The following is a 21,785-nucleotide window of genomic DNA, read 5'->3' on the forward strand; positions in this document are numbered from 1 at the left end:
TCTTTAATAGCTCGTGATTTTGTCTCGTCCCTGTTGACTACTTGCCCCAAAACTCTACCGGATACATGAATGATGCATCCAAACAGACCCTAAAGTACTCTTCTCTCGTAATGTTTGTTGCTCCCATTAAGCAACCACTCTTAATATGTATAACAGGAGATTAAGGTTAGGTCTACCCGTGAAATGCGACTCTTTCTAATCTTAGATCCTTAGTTGGGATTAACTTTAATTTTCATTAAACCCTAATTAGAAAAATCTAATCCTAATTGCACTATATTGGCAATGTGGGTCACCAATCGAAAATGTTTCCAATAATGAACTGTATGTTCTGTCATCGGTTTGTATAGTATTTATTTATCTCTATGCTTCAATCTAGATCCAAGAGCTATGGTTAAACAACCCTAATCCCAGCAAATATATAGTATTTTGAACGAGGATGACTGTCCAATTTGTCGCGTGTCAGAGCAAAGGGCCATCCATGGTTGGCCCCACCAGATTATTACAGTTGCCATATGTAAAGCCTAACATTGATGAAAGTAAATCATTCTTGAATCCAGTGTAAAATTTTCAAATTAAGTATAATGTTTTGCATTGAATAAAAATTGCATGGGTCATATACAGAGGTAACCATGTTTTGGTCCTACAATTAATATTGCTTCTTTAGAAGACATGGACAAGTAATTGTTCGTGGATCAGTCCTTGATTTTGTAAGCAAGATGTTGAGCAGCAGCTGGTGGCCATGGAGATGAGCAGAGCCTTCTCTACATCTTTAGACAAACGTCTCTGGACCAACGACACAATGTAGTCCATAGAGATTGCATCGCAGGGCAATGTAATTAGCCCATTGCACGGTAATCCAAAATCGTCTTCTGACATTTTGAACAGCTCTGTGAAGATGGAGCTGTTGAGATATGCCAAGGGAACTACAAAGCGTCGTCCATCTGTGGTATACACCACGAAATGGCCCTTCTCTACTACTGCTCGGCCACAACTGCTCTTAACCGCGTCACCACTAGTTCTTGGTAATGAAATTCTTTTCCTCCCTATGGCAGCTACCTTCCTTCACTTTCTTGCTATCTCCATAATTCTCTTTGTGTTTATCATGGTTTGAAATGGCCCTTCTCTACTACTGGTCGGCCACAACTGCTCTTAACCGCGTCACCACTAGTTCTTGGTAATGAAATTCTTTTCCTCCCTATGGCAGCTACCTTCCTCCACTTTCTTGCTATCTCCATAATTCTCTTTGTGTTTATCATGGTTTGATGGAACAGTTAGAGAAACAAAGAAAAAATTTCTGTTCTTGGGTATCTAAAGATGTGGTTGTGTTGAGTAGAGAGCAATGATGGGAGTCGAATACATATAAGGAGGGATGCGTAGGGAGTAGACACTACATGTGAGTTGTAGCTTTCTTTATGTTGGGTTGTAGAGGATGCAAAGCCATGTGAAAATGAAGTGGGATGTTTTGGGAGGTGAGGATGTTTTGATTTTGTTCAGCCATTACCTCATCATCAAGGGAAGGCCAGTTTGCAATACCTGTCCCTATATTTTTGCTAACCTATTTAACAACATACTGGGTCAAATTAGTACTGCTTCCAACAAATAAATCATTAAATCTGTTTGTCCGGATTGAAAGAAAAGATGAGCTTCAAAGAAGTGGATCTACTTTTAATGATGTTTCTATAATCACTTGCATTACGTTTTGTATGGTTATTAGGAAGGGAATTCATGAAGTTTATGGCCATGTTTAGCGAGCATGAATTTTTTTTCATGGAATATTAGTTACCAAGTTTTGAGAGAGGAGTGGCTAGAGTAAGAGAGGGAGAGACTTGAGAGGCGTACGTGAATAAGAAGATGATGAGAAGTGGCAAAGATAGATGTTAGAAGAATTCAACATCCACAAGCGAATGGTAAAAAGTTATTTTGGCAAAAAGATTCGGTGAATGTACTCACAAAAAATCCAGTTTTTCGTATGGAAAAAGCAGGCACGTAAAGATCAAGCATCATTTCAATCGAGACTTGGTCAAGGATGAAGTTATCAACATTTCCTTTTACCAAACTCAAGATCAAATTGCGGACATTTTTACAAAGGCATCAAGTTTGATACATTCATCAAAATGAAGAAGAAACTCAATATGGTAGTGGTCTAGCTTAAGGAGGGTTATCTCGAATTTGAATTATAGCCTATGATTTAGGCCTTGCATCTACTTCTTTTACAAACCATTTTATTGTACTAGTCTTGGGACTAGTACAATAACTTGGCCTTCATTCTTTGTGTATTTAGCATAGGAGAACAAGTTTCTTCTCTTGAATCTAATATTCTCCCTCCATCTAGTTGGTTCAATTCCAACAAAAATGTTTCTTGCTGTATACCATAGCCCTACCGGCTTCTATAGAATCGAATCTCAACAAACTGGTATGTAATTTTCAGGATAGTTGTAGCCTTCTTAAAATTTAGAGATCTTAGAATCCTTATGATATTTTTCAATGTTTTAATCAAACAATTAAGGTGGTTTAAGTCATTTCACCAATATCGATCATTCACCAATGTTAAGCAGAGATATCTGACACTTGCTCTTGCAATGTTTGCTTGTGACAATAAAGGTAACAGCGTGTTTTACCAATGGAAAGATCACTCTAGATTGGCTAGGGGTGCCATGAGATGTGACTTTCTAGGTGTTCCTGACTAGGCAAATATTTTTCTTTTTTCGTTGAGCTTCAGGTAAGGTGGTATGTCCCCATCTTGTACTTTTTCATTCATCAATAAAATTTAAGGTGCCAGCCTGGGTTCCTTGATAAATTCCGAGATCTCTCAACCTATTAGTGTTAAATTGGATGGAACAAATTAAGTCACTGGTCTTTTCTTATGCGAAGTTTTCTGAAAGGAAAAGGTCTTTCGAAATATGTCACCGGCGATTTTAAACTCCCGGCAAAAGATAATCCAAAATTTGATGATTGGGAAATAAATAATAATAAAATTCTTACGTGGATCACCAATACCGTTATCCCATCCATTATTATGCAGTTTGGCAGATTTGACACCGCCAAAGGTGTATGGGATTTTTTGTCTTGCCGGTATGTGCAATCTGATTTTGCTCGGAAGTATAAGTTAGAACAAGATCTTCGTTCACTACGACATGAGAATGGCCAATCTATTTCAGAATTTCATTCCCAAATGACTATAATTTGGGATGAATTGGCCCTTATGGAGCCTAAAGGGACAGCCGATTCAGAATTGTGGTACAACTATCGAGAAGAAATGCGGTTAGTACAATTTTTAATGGCTCTTCAAGATGACTTTGAGACAATTTGTGCCACAATTCTTCATCGTTCGCCCCTCCCAACTGTTGAAAGTGCTTTATCAGAATTACTTGCTGAAGAGACCCGTAAAGGTCTTCTTCCAAACCCAGCTTAAGTCTTAGCTGTTACACTTCCTCCAAGAGGTAATTACTCAAAGGGCAAATCAACTCAAGGATATCAAGATATGTCCAAAATTCAATGCATCTACTGCAAAGAATATGGACATATGGTAACAAATTGTCCTTCACCAACCTCTAACAATATGCGCAACAAAAGGAAGGGGATTACTCACTTTGTGAATGCTTCTGATACTCGTCTAACCTCAGCGGCTTCATCTAAGAAGACTCCATCTGATCTTTCTACAACTCATTGACAACTTACACCAGATATTGTACAGGAGATGATTCAACAAGCTATCTCACAGATTGGTAATCTCACTCCTACTGCCTCTGCTTTCTCGGTACCTTCAGGTATTTATTCAAGTAATTGATTTTTTGACTCTGGTGCTTCTCATCACATGTCCTATGATATGCGCTCATTCCAAAATCCTCGGCCAATTACGTCTCCTATCATTTATACTGCAAATGGATCTACCATTACTGCTAGTCATATTGGGATGATTAATTCCTCTTCCATGCTTTCTCTACCTGATGTTCTTCTTGTTCCTCAACTCTCAATGAATTTAATCTCTCTAGGCCAACTATGTGATCATGGTTTTGATGTTATCTTTTCATCTTCTGGTTGTATTGTACAGGATCACTTGACGGGGAAACAAGTTGGGACAGGCAGTAAAATTGGTCGATTATTTTGCGTAGATGCACTTCATATTCCTCCAACTCTTCATCCCTCGTTGGTAGCTGCCTCACTTCAGGATCTTCTTCTTTCATGACATGGCACTCTCGACTGGGTCATGTTTCTTCACTACGTCTTCGTTACATGATCAATAAAAGATTGTTAGGACCAGTACAAGTAGAAAAAGAATTATGTTGCGTCAATTGTAAACTGGCTAAACAACCAGCCTTGCCATTTTCTAGAAGTCTATTTCCTTATCTCCATTTGACTTAGTACACTCTGATGTTTCGGGGCCTACTAATGTCTCTTCTATGGGGGGGTAGTAAATATTATGTTATTTTTATTGATGACTATTCACGTTATACTTGGCTTTATCTGTTGCATTCTGAATTTTTACGTGTTTATATTGAATTTGCTACTATGGTAAAAACTCAGTTTTCCAAATCCATTAAAAAATTTCGTTCCGACTCTGGGGGAGAATACATGCCAGCTGCATTTCATGCTTTTCTAAAAAATAAAGGTACTCTTCTCCAGTTGTCTTGCACTGATACACCTGAACAAAATGGTGTGGCGGAACGGAAACATCGTCATATATATTATTGAGACAGCCAGAACACTACTTCTCTCATCTTCCGTCCCTTGTAAGTTCTGGGGTGAAGCTGTTCAAACTTCGGTCTTTCTCATTAATCGGATTCCCTCATCCATCACTGCTGGTATATCACCTTTTGAACGTCTTTATCAATATCTTCCCGACTACTCTGAACTTTGAGTATTCGGATCCACATGTTTTGTACTTCTTCCTACACGAGAGCGACATAAGTTGAGTAAAAGAAGTACCATTTGTGTGTTTTTAGGCTATGACGTTCAACAAAAAGGCTATCATTGCTACGATCCTGAAGCAAACAAATTAAGAATTTCTGGGCATGTTGTATTTTGGGAAAAAATACCATTTTATTCCCTCTCCTCCAATCCATCTTCTGAATCTCTTCAACCTATTGACCCCTTTCCTGATGTTCCTTCTGATATCTCTTATGAGTCTCCTAACAATTCCCCTACTCTCCAAAATCTTACAACTCCTGATTCTTCTATTGATCAGTTTATGCCTGACACCAACGAGACTGCCTCTACAAGTGATCCATCACATGTTCGTACACATCACTACCCGCAACGTGAACGCCATCCTCCAGCCAAACTTAAGGATTATCATTGTTTTCTATCTACTATTTTGTCTCTTTACGAGCCTCAATCTTACCGAGAGGCTGCCTCTGACCCAAAATGGCAGCAAGCTATGGCAGAAGAGCTTACAGCCTTACAAAATACTCATACTTGGGACCTTGTAGATCTTCCTCCTGGAAAGTCTGTTGTAGGGTGTAAATGGGTTTATAAGATCAAAACAAAATTAGATGGATCTATTGAAAGGTACAAAGCTCGCCTCATTGTTAAAGGTTTCACCCAAGAGTATGGAATTGACTACGAGGAGACATTTGCCCCTGTTGCTCGTATGACGACTGTCCGAACACTTATTGCAGTTGCCTCTACTCAGCACTGGTCATTGCATCAAATGGATGTTAAAAATGCCTTCCTAAATGGTGATCTTCATGAAGAAGTGTACATGCAGCCTCCTCCTGGTCTTTCACATAAGCCTCGACAAGCTTGCAAACTTAATCGTGCCTTATATGGTCTCAAACAAGCCCCTCGCTCCTGGTTTGAGAAATTTCGTACTGCCATTCTTCACTATGGTTTTTCTCAAAGTGCCTATGACTCTGCTATGTTCATTCAAAGATCAGCTCGTGGACTCGTCATTCTACTTTTATATGTTGATGATATGGTTATTACTGGTGATGATCTACGTGGCATTAATGACGCTAAGAATCATCTGCACAAATGTTTTGAGATGAAAGATCTAGGTACTCTTCGCTACTTTCTTGGGATAGAAGTTGATTTCACGGCCACTGGATATTTTCTTTTGCAAGTCAAGTATGCATCTGATATTATCAGTCGAGCCGGTCTTACTGATGCTAAGGTAGTAGATACTCCTCTTGAATTAAATGTGAAGCTTCGACCTTCTGATGTCAACCTTCTTCCTAATCCTACTTTGTATCGCCAGCTGGTCGGGAGTCTCAATTATCTCACCATTACTCGGCCTGATATTAGTTATGCCGTCCACATTGTCAGTCAGTTTATGGCAAAACCTCGCTCTGTTCATTTTGCTGTCGTTCTCAGGATTTTACGATACCTTAAGGGCACGATGTTTCAAGGGCTCCTTTACTCTTCCAAGTCATCACTTACTCTTCGTGCATACTCTGATGTTGATTATGCTTACCGATCGACGTTCCACAATTGGATTTTGTGTCTTTCTTGGAGATTCACTTATCTCATGGAAAAGTAAGAAGCAAACAGTAGTTGCTCGCTCCAGTACTGAAGCTGAATATCGTGCTCTTGCCCATTCTACAAAAGTGCTCTTCAGATCGCTCACAATGATGTCTTCCATGAACGCACCAAACACATTGAAGTTGATTGTCATTTTATTCGTGATCATGTGTTATGGAAGACGATTTCCTTGCCGTTTATACCATCAGAACATCAAATTGCAGATTTATTTACCAAGTCTCATTCCTCCCCTCATTTGCATTTTCTAGTTTCCAAACTTCAAATGCATTCAAAAGCATCTTGAGTTTGAGGGGGGGTGTGAACGGCAAGCACAGATATACATTCTATGTATATCTTGATTGCCTCATGAGTGAACGACAAGCACAGATATTACATTCTATGTATATCTTGATTAGCTTGATTGTCTTATTCCCTTCATTATATATTATTTCCTGTTTAGAACATTCCATGTATAGAATATAGCTGTTTAGGTTCATAGTTTCTTTAGTTGGCTCTTGTAAGATCTACATGTATATGTAACCGTTGTATATGAACATACAGATTGATTTTTTCTCTTATTCTTTTCTTCACTATTTCATGTCATCACACTAACGAAGTGTAATATTTTCAATTGAATCAAAATTGTATGGATCATATACAGACGTAAAATTGGAATAGACCATGTTTTGGTCCTACAATTAATATGGCTTCTTTAGAAGCCATGGACAAGTAATTGCTGGTTGATCAGTCCTTGATGTTGTAAGCAAGATGTTGAGCAGCGGCCAGTGGCCATGGAGATGAGCAGAGCCTTCTCTACATCTTTAGTTAAACGTCTCTGGACCAATGACACAATGTAGTCCATAACGATTGCATCGCAGGGCAATGTAATTGGCCCATTGCCTGGTAATCCAAACTCGTCTTCTGACATTTTGAACAAGTCTGTGAAGATGAGGCTGTTTAGATAGCCTAGGGGAACCACAAAGCGTCCTCCATCTGTGGTGTACACAACGAAATTGCCCTTCTCCACTGCTGGGCCATTAGTTCTCTGAAATGTGATTCTTCTCCGCCCTATGGCAGCTACCTTCCCCCACTTCCTTCCCATCTCCGCAATTCTCTTATTGTTGATCATGGTTTAATCTGAGCTAGAGGGAATGGTTTGAGAAACAAAGAAAAGAGAGAGTTCTTGATTACCAAAGATTTGTTAGTGTTAAGAGATCAACTATGGGAATTGGTTATATATATGCAAGGAATTGTAGAAACTAGACACTACATGTGAGGTGTGGGTTTTCATTATGGTGGGTTGTAGAGGATGCAAAGCCATGTGAAGAAGAGTAAGAGGGAGGTGGGCATGTTTTTATTTTGTTCAGCTGTCGCCTCATCAAGGGAGGGCCAGTTTGCAATGCCTGTCCCTATATTTTGGCTAACCTATTTAACCCAGTATTATTTGTGCTAGCCTATTTAACAACATATTGGGTCAAATCAGTACTGCTTCTAACAAATAAATCATTAAATCTGTTTGTTTCTATTCTTACTTGCACTGCATTTTGTTGGATTATTAGGAAGGAAATTCATGACCTTTAAATGTCTACTAAAATATGTATTCAAAATCTTTCAATGCAATATCATCGTCTTTCTTTTTTTATCAACTAGTACCCTGCTTCTCGGTCTGTTTTCACTAACAATGTCAGACAGTTTGGGTAAATTGATTGAAGCCTGTGTTTCTTAAGCAAACAAAGGCAACTTCTCTATAGACTCCAATCATGCTTGCTACTCAAATATCTCTTCTTTGATCCACTAATTCCATGTTTGTACAGACCATGCACCATACAATAGACCTGGGTGCACCTCATGGTGATAAGCCCTCCATTGCCAATTGTTATGTTAAATCTTAAAGAGAATGGTCCTGGAGGGATTCTGCTAATAAATTCTAGCGGAGGAGGGGAGTCCTAGGTTCGGCACCCACAAAGCACAAAATATCGGTCATCCATTCATGTGAAAATCGTGTAGTTCAGAAAAAACTGTTTTGCTAGGATATATTTTGGGGTGAAAGTATATGGTTCCCATGTGTTGCTATGAGCGATTGGGTAAGCCAATGGTGCCACCTTTGATAAATATAAAAGCGTATGTAAATCTTTGAGTATCCCGACCACCAACAAAGTCAGAATCAGAATAACTAATCATGCCTATCGAACCTCATATATATGGGCATATAACTTTTAGCCCCTTGAAGACAATGCAGAATCTTTTTGGAAGCTTTCCAATGATCTGCTAGGATTGCTTTAGTACCTTCTAAGCATGACTACATAGGCTTTAGTAGGATGAGTATGGACTTGATCATACATGAGACTTAACTAGATCACTTTGGTACCTTCCATGCATGCCAACTACAAAGGCTATATTAGAATGAGTATGGACGAGCATACACGAGACTTTTAACTACCAAAGCAAAAGAAATTCTTTTCTCTACTCCCACTTTAACTCATTCCTCTTTGTGAACTCCTAGCACATAGGACGCTTCACATATATCCTTCATAACAAAATTTCTAGATAAGAGTTATTTGGTCACATTCAACGTGCATAACCTACTATTGACAAGTAACATATCATCAGTGTATAACACTAGGATGATGAATTTGCCCCGACTGACCTTAAGCTATATATACCAGTTATCTCGCGAAACTTTAGATATCATTGGACAGAAGCCTGTTATAAACCAGAACCTTTTTAAGTCTACAGACTATGTGCTCCTTGCCTTTTTCAGGAAAAAAAAAAAAAAATCTTCCCACATCGGTGCCTCCTAGCCACCCAATATTGTGCAACGGTAGGAAGCATGGCAGTTGTAGCAATCAGACCAATGGTCTGCAAATAGATGGATAAAACAATGATCAATAGTTACATTTGACATGAAAAAGTTCTTTGTTTGAGCAATGAGAATTGTCGTATCGGGGAGATATTGTCCAGAGTATTTCACTTGACACATGGTACATACCATGTGTACAGTGGAGATTGGGGGAAGCTAAATTAATCAGGGTAGTTCCGAGTACAACCTCTCATTTTTACCATAATAAAAAATATCAGAAGCTACTGAGTCATTACAGATCTTTAATGGAAGGGGAAAGATTAAGTAAAAATATGGATTTGCCACTGGACTTGCACAACCATGAACTTGTAAATGAAGTAGAAGATTTTGTATTGAATAAAAAATGCATACGTTATATACAGATGAAAATTGAGAGAGGACATTGGCCCTTCAAAAGCCATGGACAAGTAATTGGTGGTTAATCAGTCCACGATGTTGTAAGCAATATGTTGAGCAGCAGCCGGTGGCCATGGTGGCGATCAGAGCCCTCTCTACATCTTTAGACAAACGTCTTCAGACCAATGCCACAACATAGTCCATAAAGATTGCTTCGCACGGCAATGTAATTGGCTCATTGCCTGGTAATCCAAACTCGTCCTCGGACATGTTGAACAGCTCTGTGAAGATGGGGTTGTTGAGGTATGCTAATGGAACCACAAAACGCCTTCCATCTGTGGTGTACACAACGAAATGGCCCTTCTCCACTACAGTTCCGCTACACCCACCTGAATATATCGCACCATTAGGTGTCTGAAATGTGATTCTTCTCCTCCCTAATGCAGCTACCTTCCTCCACTTTCTTGCCATCTCCACAATTCTCCTAGTGTTGATCATAGTTTAATCTATGAGCTAGAGGGAATCGTTTGAGGAATAAAAATGATCAAGTTCTTGATTACTAAAGATGTGGGTGTTTAGAGATGAAGGATGGGAAACGGTTATATATACACAAAGAAGTGTAGAAACTAGACACTGCATGTGAGGTGTGGCTTTCTTTATGTTGGGTTGTGGAGGATGCAAAACCATGTGAAAAAGAGAAGAGGAAGGTGGGCATGTTTTGATTTTGTTCAGCTGTCTGCCTCATCATCAATAGAGGGCATAGTTTGCATTAAATCTCTTTGTTTTTGCTGCCCAGTTCAACTACATTCTAGGCCCAATGTATTCTCACCAAGGGGAAACAACAAATATAGGAAGGGAATGATGGAAATCATGCCTTTTTATTACTTCTTTCAAGCAGTAAATATGCACCAATCTGAAAACTGCTATTGTGATTGCAGTCCCGATCATGTTGGAAATTGTTAATCTAAATCAATGTGTATGATTTTTTGGAAAGTCTTTGTAGATTTCTAGGGTAGTTATTAATATTTTTTTAATGATAGCATCTATATATAAATGAAAAAAAGATCAAGATGGTCGATACTGAAAGAACAAAGCGCAAAAGAACAAGCAATAGAATAAAGACGCAACAAGGCATGGAATCAAACAATTCTAGCTGAAGATTCCATAGCCACCCCCTCCTTACAAGACTATAGGCCACACCATTTGCAAATCTTCTAACATGATGAAAAGCAGTAGAAGATGAACCCATCCAATCAAGAATTTCATTGAAATAGCGGTCAAATCTCCAAGGACGAAGAAGAGAGCCATTGAGCCAACGGATAACATTAAGTGTCCCCTTCTACCACGACCTTATGCAGGCATTCTTTGTATAATAGTATGATGGTGTACTGCACGCACCTCCGCCTCACTTGCATGTGCAATGCCAATAGGACTAGCAAACGCCCACAAAACATCTCTTGCCTAATTTCTTGGGACACCCTCAATGCCGGCAGGACCCATATTCCCCAAACTATATCATCAAAATTAAGAAATTAAGCTTCCAAAATCCAGGAGAGGGGGGAAGGTGGCTCCTAAATCTGCACCGTATTCTGACCTTGCTCTACAGTAAGGCAAATCTCTTTCTGTTCATTCCATGGGTCAAAGGCCGATACAAATTTCAAGCAAGGGATGACTCTAACCCAAGATATAGTCAGAGCTACCACCTTAAAGTATAGATAGGAAGACCTTTTTACTTGGAAGACTGTTGCATTCCGTTCTTTCCAAAGGACCCATTCCTTTCTAGGCGTAGTTATTATGTGCGGAAAATGTAAGTCATTTGTGTTTTCTATAGTCCTTAATGTCTAAGCTAGAATATCAAAGAGTCAATGTGGATCTCCTCCCTGTTGACTTCTTAGGACACCCCCAATGCCGGCAGGACCCGTATTCCCGAAACTCTATCCATCAAAATTAGGAAATTAAGCTTCCAAAAGCCAGGAGAGGGGGGAAGGTGGCTCCTAAATTTGCACCGTATTCTGACCTTGCTCTACAGTAAGGCAAATCTCCTTCTATTCATTCAATAGGTCAAAGGCCGATACAAATTTCAAGCAAGGGATGACTCTAGCCCGAGATATAGTCAGAGGTACCACCTTAAAGTATAGATAGGATGACCTTTTTACATGATTCTTGAAGACTCTTGCATTCCTATCTTTCCAAAGGACCCATTCCTTTCTAGGGTAGTTATTATGTGTGGAAAATGCAAATCATTTGTGTTTTCTATAGTCCTTAATATCTAAGCTAGAATATCAAAGAGTTAATGTGGATTTCCTATGATGTTGCTTGGGATTCTTTAATGGCTCGTGATTTTGTCTCGTCCCTATTGCCTACTTGCCCCAAAACTCTACCGGATACATGAATGATGCATCCAAACAGACCCAAAAGCACTCTTCTCTCTTAATGTTTGTTGCTCCCATTAAGCAACCACTCTTAATATGTATAACAGGAGATTAAGGTTAGGTCTACCCGTGATATGCGACTCTTTCTAATCTTAGATCCTTAGTTGGGATTAACTTTAATTTCCATTAGACCCTAATTAGAAAAATCTAATCCTAATTGCACTATATTGGCAATGTGCGTCACCAATCGAAAACGTTTCCAATAATGAACTGTATGTTCTGTCATCAGTTTGTATAGTATTTATTCATCTCTATGTATCAATCTAGATCCAAGAGCTATGGTTAAACAATCCTAAGCCCAGCAAATATATAGTATTTTCAACGAGGATGACTGTCCAATTTGTCGCGTGTCAGAGCAAAGGGCCATCCATGGTTGGCCCACCAGATTATTACAGTTGCCATATGTAAAGCCTAACATTGATGAAAGTAAATCATTCTTGACTCGAGCGTAAAATTTTCAAATTAAGTATAATGTTTTGCATTGAATAAAAATTGTATGGGTCTTATACAGAGGTAACCATGTTTTGGTCCTACAATTAATATTGCTTCTTTAGAAGACAGGGACAAGTAATTGTTGGTGGATCAGTCCTTGATTTTGTAAGGAAGATGTTAAGCAGCGGCTGGTGGCCATGGAGATGAGCAGAGCCTTCTCTATATCTTTAGACAAACGTCTCTGAACCAACGACACAATGTAGTCCATAAAGATTGCATCGCAGGGCAATGTAATTGGCCCATTGCACGGTAATCCAAACTCGTCTTCTGACATTTTGAACAGCTCTGTGAAGATGGGGCTGTTGAGATATGCCAAGGGAACTACAAAGCGTCGTCCATCTGTGGTATACACCACGAAATGGCCCTTCTCTACTACTGCTCGGCCACAACTGCTCTTAACCGCGTCACCACTAGTTCTTGCTAATGAAATTCTTTTCCTCCCTATGGCAGCTACCTTCCTCCACTTTCTTGCCATCTCCATAATTCTCTTTGTGTTTATCATGGGGGTCCGGACTCAGCACTGAGGGAATCCGGACTCAGCACTGAGGGGTCCGAACTCAGCATCGAGGGGTCCGAACTCAGCATTGAGGGGTCCGAACTCAGCATCCAATTAGCTGCTCGCACGTGGCCCTCACAAGGGCCGTTGGAAGGCCAACACCTGTCTCCACTAGGTGTGGCACCTGGACTAATCAGGGACCTCCACCTGCCCTCCTTAGGTATGAGACCTGGTCCATACAGAGGCCACCACCTGTCTTGGACAGGTGGCTCAGAACTACCACCTGTCCTAGACAGGTGGCTCAGAATCACTATAAATAGCCTTCACTTGTGCTAAGGTGAGGGTCCTGAAAAATCTGAGAACCAAAACTCTAAGCTTTTGCTCTGACATTGCTCTGCACTCCTGCTCATACTGACTTGAGTGTCGAAGCGCCCGTCCGGAGTATCACTCCGGGTTGGTCCTCTGACCCTTTTCTTTCTTGTCTGTACTCTTGTGCAGCGCAGGACTCAACCAGCCCCTCAGTCGTGGCTTGTTAGCTCGGACGACCCAGCCCTACCATAACCTGTTACCGATTTTAGGCCTAACAGTTTAATTGATGAGGTAGATGGAACAGTTAGAGAAACAAAGAAAAAATTTCTGTTCTTGGGTATCTAAAGATGTGGTTGTGTTGAGTAGAGAGAAATGATGGGAGTCGAATACATATAGGCAGGGAAGGGTAGAGAGTAGACACTACATGTGAGTTGTAGCTTTCTTTATGTTGGGTTGTAGAGGATGCAAAGCCATGTGAAAATGAAGTGGGATGTTTTGGGAGGTGAGGATGTTTCGATTTTGTTTAGCCATTACCTCATCATCAAGGGAAGGCCAGTTTGCAATACCTGTCCCTATATTTTTGGTAACCTATTTAACAACATATTGGGTCAAATCAGTACTGCTTCCAACAAATAAATCATTAAAACTGTTTTACCGGATTGAAAGAAAAGATGAGCCTCAAAGAAGTGGATCTACTTTTACTGATGTTTCTATAATCACTTGCATTACGTTTTGTATAGCCTATAATTTAGGCCTTGCATCTACTTCTTTTACAAACCATTTTATTGTAGTAGTCTTGAGACTAGTACAATAACTTGGCCTTCATTCCTTGTGTATTTAGCATAGGAGAACAAGTTTCTTCTCTTGAATCTAATATTCTCACTCCATCTAGTTGGTTCAATTCCAACAAAAATGTTTCTTGCTGTATCCCATAGCCCTACCGGCTTCTATAGAATCGAATCTCAACAAACTGGTATGTAATTTTCAAGATAGTTGTACCCTTCTTAAAATTTAATGATCTTTAGAATCCTAATGATATTTTTCAATGTTTAATCAAACAATTAAGGAGGTTTAAGTTATTTCACCAATATCGATCATTCACCAATATTAAGCCAATTATGTCTCATCAATACATAGAAACTACAGAGATGAGATATCTGACATTTGCTCTTGCAACGTTTGCTTGTGACAATAAAGGTAACAGCGTGTTTTACCAATGGAAAGATCACCCTAGATTGGCTAGGGGTGCCATGAGATGTGACTTTCTAGGTGTTCCTGACTAGGCAAATATTTTTTCTTTTTTCGTTGAGCTTCAGGTAAGGTGGTATGTCCCCATCTTGTACTTTTTTCATTCATCAATAAAATTTAAGGTGCCAGCCTGGGTTCCTTGATAAATTCCAAGTTTAAAAAAAGTAATTTCAACAGCCAAAAATTGCAATGACATTGGAATATAAATTTAGGGAAATATTATCAGCACTACTGTATTTTGATGAGGGCACTCTTGCTTTATTAGAAGTACGGTCTGGCCGGCACCATAGGATGATCTAAACCATCCATTAGATGGACCACAGCCTAAATAGGTTGTGCCCCAAAAACCATTTCTATAGGTTGATCCTAACCCTCCGATCTGAATGTTAGAGGGTTGATCCTAACCCGCTATAGATTTTAGTGTTAGGGTCAACATATGGAAATGATTTTTGGGGCACAACCTATTTAGGCTGTGGCCCATCTAATGGACGGTTTGGATCATCCTATGGTGCGGGCCATACCGTACTTTAATAAAGTGGGAATGCCCTCATCAAAATACAGTAGCGCTGATAACATTTGCAAGGCCTTATCATAGATAGGGTGTGTACCAAAAATCAGCTCCATAGGATCATCCTAACCCATCCATTTGTGGAGGTCAAAATGGACAGACATTATTTGTCCACAAATCTGCCTATATATATATATATATATATATATATATATATATATATATATATATATATATATATATATTTCTTTTTTCTTTGTTTTTGGTAACGAAGGGTGTCCCCACCCCCTTCAGGGGTAGGACTATTTCCCTACGGATGCGTGCAATCACCCGGAAACCATGCGCATCGGGTAAGCAAGGGGGGATTCGAACGCTCGTCACTGGGGAGCAAACCCATGACTTTACGCCAAAGAGCCACACCCTTCCGGGTGTGGGGCTAGCTATAGACCACATACTACTTGAATTGGTTGTCAACAGAACATGTGCCATACGCAAGGTGACTACAACTGGTCATTTGTTGGGGTACAGATAGATTGTTAAATCATTCTTGAATGAAGAGTAAATTTTCTAACGAAGTGTAATATTTTCAATTGAATCAAAATTGTATGGATCATATACAGATGTAAAATTTGAATGGACCATGTTTTGGTCCTACAATTAATATGTCTTCTTTAGAAGCCATGGACAAGTAATTGTTGGTTGATCAGTCCTTGATGTTGTAAGCAAGATGTTGAGCAGCGGCCAGTGGCCATGGATATGAGCAGAGCCTTCTCTACATCTTTAGTCAAACGTCTCTGGACCAATGACACGATGTAGTCCATTACGATTGCATCGCAGGGCAATGTAATTGGCCCATTGCCTGGTAATCCAAACTCGTCTTCTGACATTTTGAACAACTCTGTGAAGATGGGGCTGTTGAGATATCCTAGGGGAACCACAAAGCGTCCTCCATCTGTGGTGTACACAACGAAATGGCCCTTCTCCACTACTGGGCCATTAGTTCTCTCTGAAATGTGATTCTTCTCCGCCCTATGGCAGCTACCTTCCCCCACTTCCTTCCCATCTCCGCAATTCTCTTACTGTTGATCATGGTTTAATCTGAGCTAGAGGGAATGGTTTGAGTAACAAAGGAAAGAGAGAGTTCTTGATTACCAAAGATTTGTTAGTGTTAAGAGATCAACTATCGGAATTGGTTATATATATGCAAGGAATTGTAGAAACTAGACACTACATGTGAGGTGTGGGTTTTCATTATGGTGGGTTGTAGAGGATGCAAAGCCATGTGAAGAAGAGTAAGAGGGAGGTGGGCATGTTTTGATTTTGTTCAGCTGTCGCCTCATCAAGGGAGGGCCAGTTTGCAATGCCTGTCCCTATTTTTTGGCTAACCTATTTAACCCAATATTATTTGTGCTAACCTATTTAACAACATATTGGGTCAAATCAGTACTGCTTCTAACAAATAAATTATTAAATCTGTTTGTTTCTATTCTTACTTGCACTGCATTTTGATGGATTATTAGGAAGGAAATTCATGACCTTTAAATGTCTACTAAAATATGTATTCAAAATCTTTCAATGCAATATCGTCTTTCTTTTTTTATCAACTAGTACCCTGCTTCTTGGTCTGTTTTCACTAACAATGTCAGACAGTTTGGGTGAATTAACTGAAGCCTGTGTTTCTTAGGCAAACAAAGGCAACTTCTCTATAGACTCCAAGCATGCTTGCTATTCAAATATGTCTTCTTTGATCCACTAATTCCATGTTTGTACAGACCATGCACCATAAAATAGACCTGGGTGCACCTCATGGTGATAAGCCTTCCATTGCCAATTGTTATGTTATTTCTGAAAGATAATGGTCCTGGAGGGATTCTGCTAATAAATTCTACCAGAGGAGGGGAGTCCTAGGTTTGGCACCCACAAAGCACAAAATATCGGTCATTCATTCATGTGAAAATCGTGTAGTTCAGAAAAAACTGTTTTACTAGGACATATTTTGAGGTGAAAGTATATGGTTCCCACGTGTTGCTATGCTCGATTGGGTAAGCCAATGGTGCCACCTTTGATAAATATAAAAACGTATGTAAATCTTGGAGTATCCCGACCAGCAACAAAGTCAGAATCAGAATAACTAATCATGCCTATCTAACCTCATATATATGGGCATATATAACTTTGAGCCCCTTGAAGACAATGCATAATCTTTTTGGAAGCTTTCCAATGATCTGCTAGGATTGCTTTCGTACCTTCTAAGCATGACTACATAGGCTTTAGTAGGATGAGTATGGACTTGATCATACATGAGACTTAACTAGATCACTTTGGTACCTTCCATGCATGCCAACTACACAGGCTATATTAGAATGAGTATGGACGAGCAATGTCGAGCATACACGAAACTTTTAACTACCAAAGTATTAGAAATTCTTTTCTCTACTCCCACTTTAACTCATCTTCTTTGTGAACTCCAAGCACATTGGACGCTTCACATATATCTTTCATAACAAAATTTCTAGACAAGAGTTATTTGGTCACATTCAACTTGCATAAACTACTATTGACAAGTAACATATCATCAGCAGTTATCTCACGGAACTTTAGATATCATTGGAAAGAAGCCTGTTATAAACCATAACCTTTTTAAGTCTACAGACTATGTGCTCCTTGCCTTTTTCAGAAAAAAAAAAAAAAAATCTTCCCACATCGGTGCCTCCTAGCCACCCAATAGTGCAACGGTATAGGAGCCAGCTTAAGAAGGTGTAAACATAAATTGGCTGAAGCCTACATGTTGGTAGATTGAAAATGCACACTGCCAAACCATTCAAGTTTTCTTGTTTTCTATGTTTTTGCTTTATTTTCTTCACTGCTTTTGTAGTTTTGAAATAAGAAAAAGCTTGATTAGGTGCAACATAAAAATTAAGTGATGGCGGAAATAGAGAATACACACTGCCAAACCATATGCATTGTTGTGGTCTGTGTTTTTGCTTTTTTCTTTACTGCTTTCATGGTTTGATCCGGATTTACAATCATAATAACATTTTTCAGATTGGTGCATATATTTTTGCTTGAAAGAAACAAAGGCATGATTTCCATCATTCACTTCCTATATATGTTGGTTCCCCTTGGAGGGTCCCAACATGTTGTTGAACTGGCAAGCAAAAACAAAGAGATTTAATGCAAACTATGCCCTCTTTTGATGATGAGGCAACGGATGAACAAAATCAAAACATGCCCACCTCCCTTTTATCTCTTCTTCACATGGTTTTGCTCCCACCACAACCCAACATAAAGAAAGCCACACCACACATGCAGTGTCTAGTTTGTAAACTTCCTATATATATAACCGATTCCCATCTTTGATCTCTAAACACTCACATCTTTGTTAATCAAGAACTTACTCTTAACGTTGTTGCTCAAACCATTCCCTCTAGCTCATAGACTAAACCATGATCAACACTAAGAGAATTGTGGAGATGGCAAGGAAGTGGAGAAAGGTAGCTGCCATAGGGAGGAGAAGAATCACATTTCAGAGAACTACTGGCGCCACATATTCGGACTGGTGTAGCAGAGCAGTAGCCGAGAAGGGCCATTTCGTCGTGTACACCACAGATGGAAGACGTTTTGTGGTTCCATTGGCTTATCTCAACAACCCCATCTTCACAGAGCTCTTCAAAATGTCAGAAGACGAGTTTGGATTACCAGGCAATGGACCAATTACATTGCCCTGCGATAGGATCTTTATGGACTACATTGTGTCGTTAGTCCAGAGACGTTTGTCTAAAGATGTAGAGAAGGCTCTGCTAATCTCCATGGCCACCAGCCGCTGCTCAACATCTTGCTTACAAAATCAAGTAATGATCCACCAACAATTACTTGTCCATGGCTTCTAATAAAGCCATATTGATTGTAGGACCAAACCATGGTCTATTCAAAATTTTACATCTGTATATGATCCATACAATTTTGATTCAGTGCAAAATATTATACTTCATTTGAACAGTTATGTTTTTATTCAAGAATGATTTACTTTCATCAATGTTGGACATTACACATGGGAACTGTGATAATGAGATTGTTCTTTTTATTTGATACATTCAGTTTCCATCTCTGTTCCAACCTGTGGCTTATCGCCTTATCTCACCATACATTTTGCATCCGTATGGTGACTTGGCAGTCTGTGCGAATCACCACCATACTAGTGGCATCTATCAGGTGTTGGAAGCAGTAATCTGGTGGATGGCTTGTCGTTCGAAAAGATTAAATACTAACTGGGATTAGGATTGTATAACCATAATTCTTGGGTCTAGATCGATCCATAGAGATAAATAAATATCATACAAATCGATGATAGTACAACAGTTGATTGTTGGAAACATTATACATTAGGTGGCCTACATTGCCAACCTAGTGTAATTCGTATTAGGGGTTTCTAATTATGAATTAAGGCTAATTAAAGTTAATTCCAAGCTAAGGGCCTAAGATTAGAAAGAGTTGTAGTGCATAGAGAGACTTAACAGTAATCCCCGTTATACATGTTAAAAGTGGTTACTTAAGGGTTATTTTAGAACCTTGCTCTTTGGAGGCTCTTTTGCATTTAGGCTTTTGAGGGCAATGATGCAGGGACTGTCCAGCAGCAACACAAGATGGAGATTACTCAAAGAGCAACTAGAACAACTCGTGGGGGTTTGAAAAACCCATACCACGATTTTGAAGAAAAACTCCAACATGACATGTGAAGGAGCCGAGCTCCATCAACCACATGAAAAAGCGGAGGCGCTCTTCACAAAGGATGTTCCAAAAATTTACTTTATTCAAATTTATCTTTTACCTTCATAATGTCATTACATTATATAGATGGCTAAAACCTAAAAATAGAAAACTTAAATGCTAACTTAGCTAACTAGTTAATCCTAATCGTCTATCTAAAGCAACAGATAAAAATTAGAAACATGACTAAAATAACTTTAAAATAGAAAAGAATTATGGTAAGTAGGAAAAGAAAAAATTCCATTTAGCTTAGTGTCCCAATCTAGCCCAGCCACTTCATCTACCCTAGTTGCCTAATCTAACACCTAAACGATTCAACGATGAGATCGATAATCTCATCTAACAGAAGTGACTTCTGAACAAACTCAAAACAAACTCCGCAACTCAATCTATCTTGTTTCATCGAACCCTAGATCGATCATTCTCATAGCACTATCCTCCCATGGAAGTCAAACAGAGATGAACACAAAACTGATTTTAATCAATTATAAATTTTGGAAGTGTAAGATTTTGTATTGCATAAAAATGTATGAATCTTGTACAAATGTAAATCTAAAAGAGACGATGGTATCGCCTGCCATTCAGAAGCCATGAACGAGTAATTTTTGGTTGGTCTGTCCATGCAAGAGTAAGGAAGACGCTGAACACCGACTAGTGGCTATGGAGACGAGCAAAGCCTTCTCTATAACTTTACACACCCGTCTCTCTATCAGTGATACAACATAGCCCATGAAGAACTCATCACATGGCAATGTGATAGGCCTATTGCCTGGTAATCCAAACTCTTCTTCTGACATTTTCAACAGCTCTTTGAAGATGGAGATGTTAAGATGTGCTAAGGGAAGCACAAAACGTCTCCCATCTATGGTGTACACAACAAAATGGCCCTTCTCGACTACTGTTCTGCTACTTGTGCTCAAATTCATGGAGCCACTGGTTCTTGGCAATGTGAGTCTTCTCCTCCCTAGGGTAGCTATCTTCTGCCACCTTCTTGCCAACTCCACAAGTATCTTAGTGTTGATCATGGCTTACCTTATGGGCTTCTAGGAACACTTAACCAACAAAGAAAAGACTGATTTTGTTCTTTGATCACCCTCAAGATGTGGTTGAGTAGAAAGCTATAATGGGGCTAACTTATATGGGGGCAAGGGTAGAGAATAGACACTACATGTGGGTGTAACTCTCCTTATGTTGGGTTGGAGAGGATGCAGACATGTGATGAGAAGATAAAGAGGAAACTTTTGGCTCTTTTGGGACATGGGCATGTTTCAGTTTTGATCAGCAGACCATTTAATCATCAAGGGAGGGCCCAATTTGTATTAAATCTCTCTCATGCTACCACATGGGTAAACTTTTTCTAAGCAAGAAAGCATATTGGTACAAAATGTTCAGCAGCTCATTTGTGATTCTGGAAGATCTGGAGAAGATTTTAGCTGAATTTTGTGGTTCTGTGTCCTCCAAAATCTGTTTTTATCTCCATTTTGAGAGCAGTAGGGACACTTTGGAATAAGTTGAGTGAGCCCCACATGTAGGCAACACATAATATATTTTTGTTGAGAAAATCCGCAGGGCAATCCGATCCGATCGTGCACAAATATAATGGAAAAGTAAAATAAACAAGCAAATCAAGCCACAAGATGAACACCAAGATTTTATGTGGTTCAACAAAGCCTACTCCACGGGCGAGAAACACGATCTTTCACTATGAGAAAAAACAATATACAAGGATTACAATGGATTAATCACAAACCCGCAACCCTTTCCTTGCTTCTCAAACCTAAGATCGTACCCAAGAGAAAACCCGAGAGAAAACCCCAAGAGAAACCCAAGAGAATACCCCAAGAAGAAAACCCGGATAGAAAACCCTCTATTCTTCTT

At 39.4% G+C, this 21,785-nt stretch overlaps 2 protein-coding genes and 4 pseudogenes across 2 annotated transcripts; 1 reads left to right on the forward strand and 5 right to left on the reverse strand.

Moving 5' to 3' along the window:
* Positions 1-7,171: 7,171 nt before the first annotated feature.
* Positions 7,172-7,588, reverse strand: LOC143886008 (auxin-responsive protein SAUR64 pseudogene; annotated as a pseudogene).
* Positions 7,589-9,832: 2,244 nt separating this feature from the next.
* On the reverse strand, positions 9,833-10,126 carry LOC143886010 (auxin-responsive protein SAUR36-like). The gene has a single exon (XM_077390017.1). It carries the CDS (start codon positions 10,124-10,126, stop codon positions 9,833-9,835), a length of 294 nt encoding a protein of 97 aa, XP_077246132.1.
* Positions 10,127-12,637: 2,511 nt separating this feature from the next.
* On the reverse strand, positions 12,638-13,054 carry LOC143886011 (auxin-responsive protein SAUR64 pseudogene; annotated as a pseudogene).
* A 2,621-nt stretch (positions 13,055-15,675) lies between these two features.
* Positions 15,676-16,491, reverse strand: LOC143886240 (auxin-responsive protein SAUR64 pseudogene; annotated as a pseudogene).
* A 2,010-nt stretch (positions 16,492-18,501) lies between these two features.
* Positions 18,502-19,172, forward strand: LOC143886239 (auxin-responsive protein SAUR64-like). The gene has a single exon (XM_077390184.1). It carries the CDS (start codon positions 18,587-18,589, stop codon positions 19,028-19,030), a length of 444 nt encoding a protein of 147 aa, XP_077246299.1. The 5' UTR covers positions 18,502-18,586; the 3' UTR covers positions 19,031-19,172.
* Positions 19,173-20,401: 1,229 nt separating this feature from the next.
* LOC143886242 (auxin-responsive protein SAUR64 pseudogene) lies at positions 20,402-21,026 on the reverse strand (annotated as a pseudogene).
* Positions 21,027-21,785: the final 759 nt, after the last annotated feature.

The sequence above is a fragment of the Tasmannia lanceolata genome, unplaced genomic scaffold (genome assembly GCF_043159265.1).
Source record: "Tasmannia lanceolata isolate RefF3 unplaced genomic scaffold, GAP_Taslan_0.1 ptg000011l, whole genome shotgun sequence".
Taxonomy (NCBI): Eukaryota; Viridiplantae; Streptophyta; class Magnoliopsida; order Canellales; family Winteraceae; genus Tasmannia; species Tasmannia lanceolata.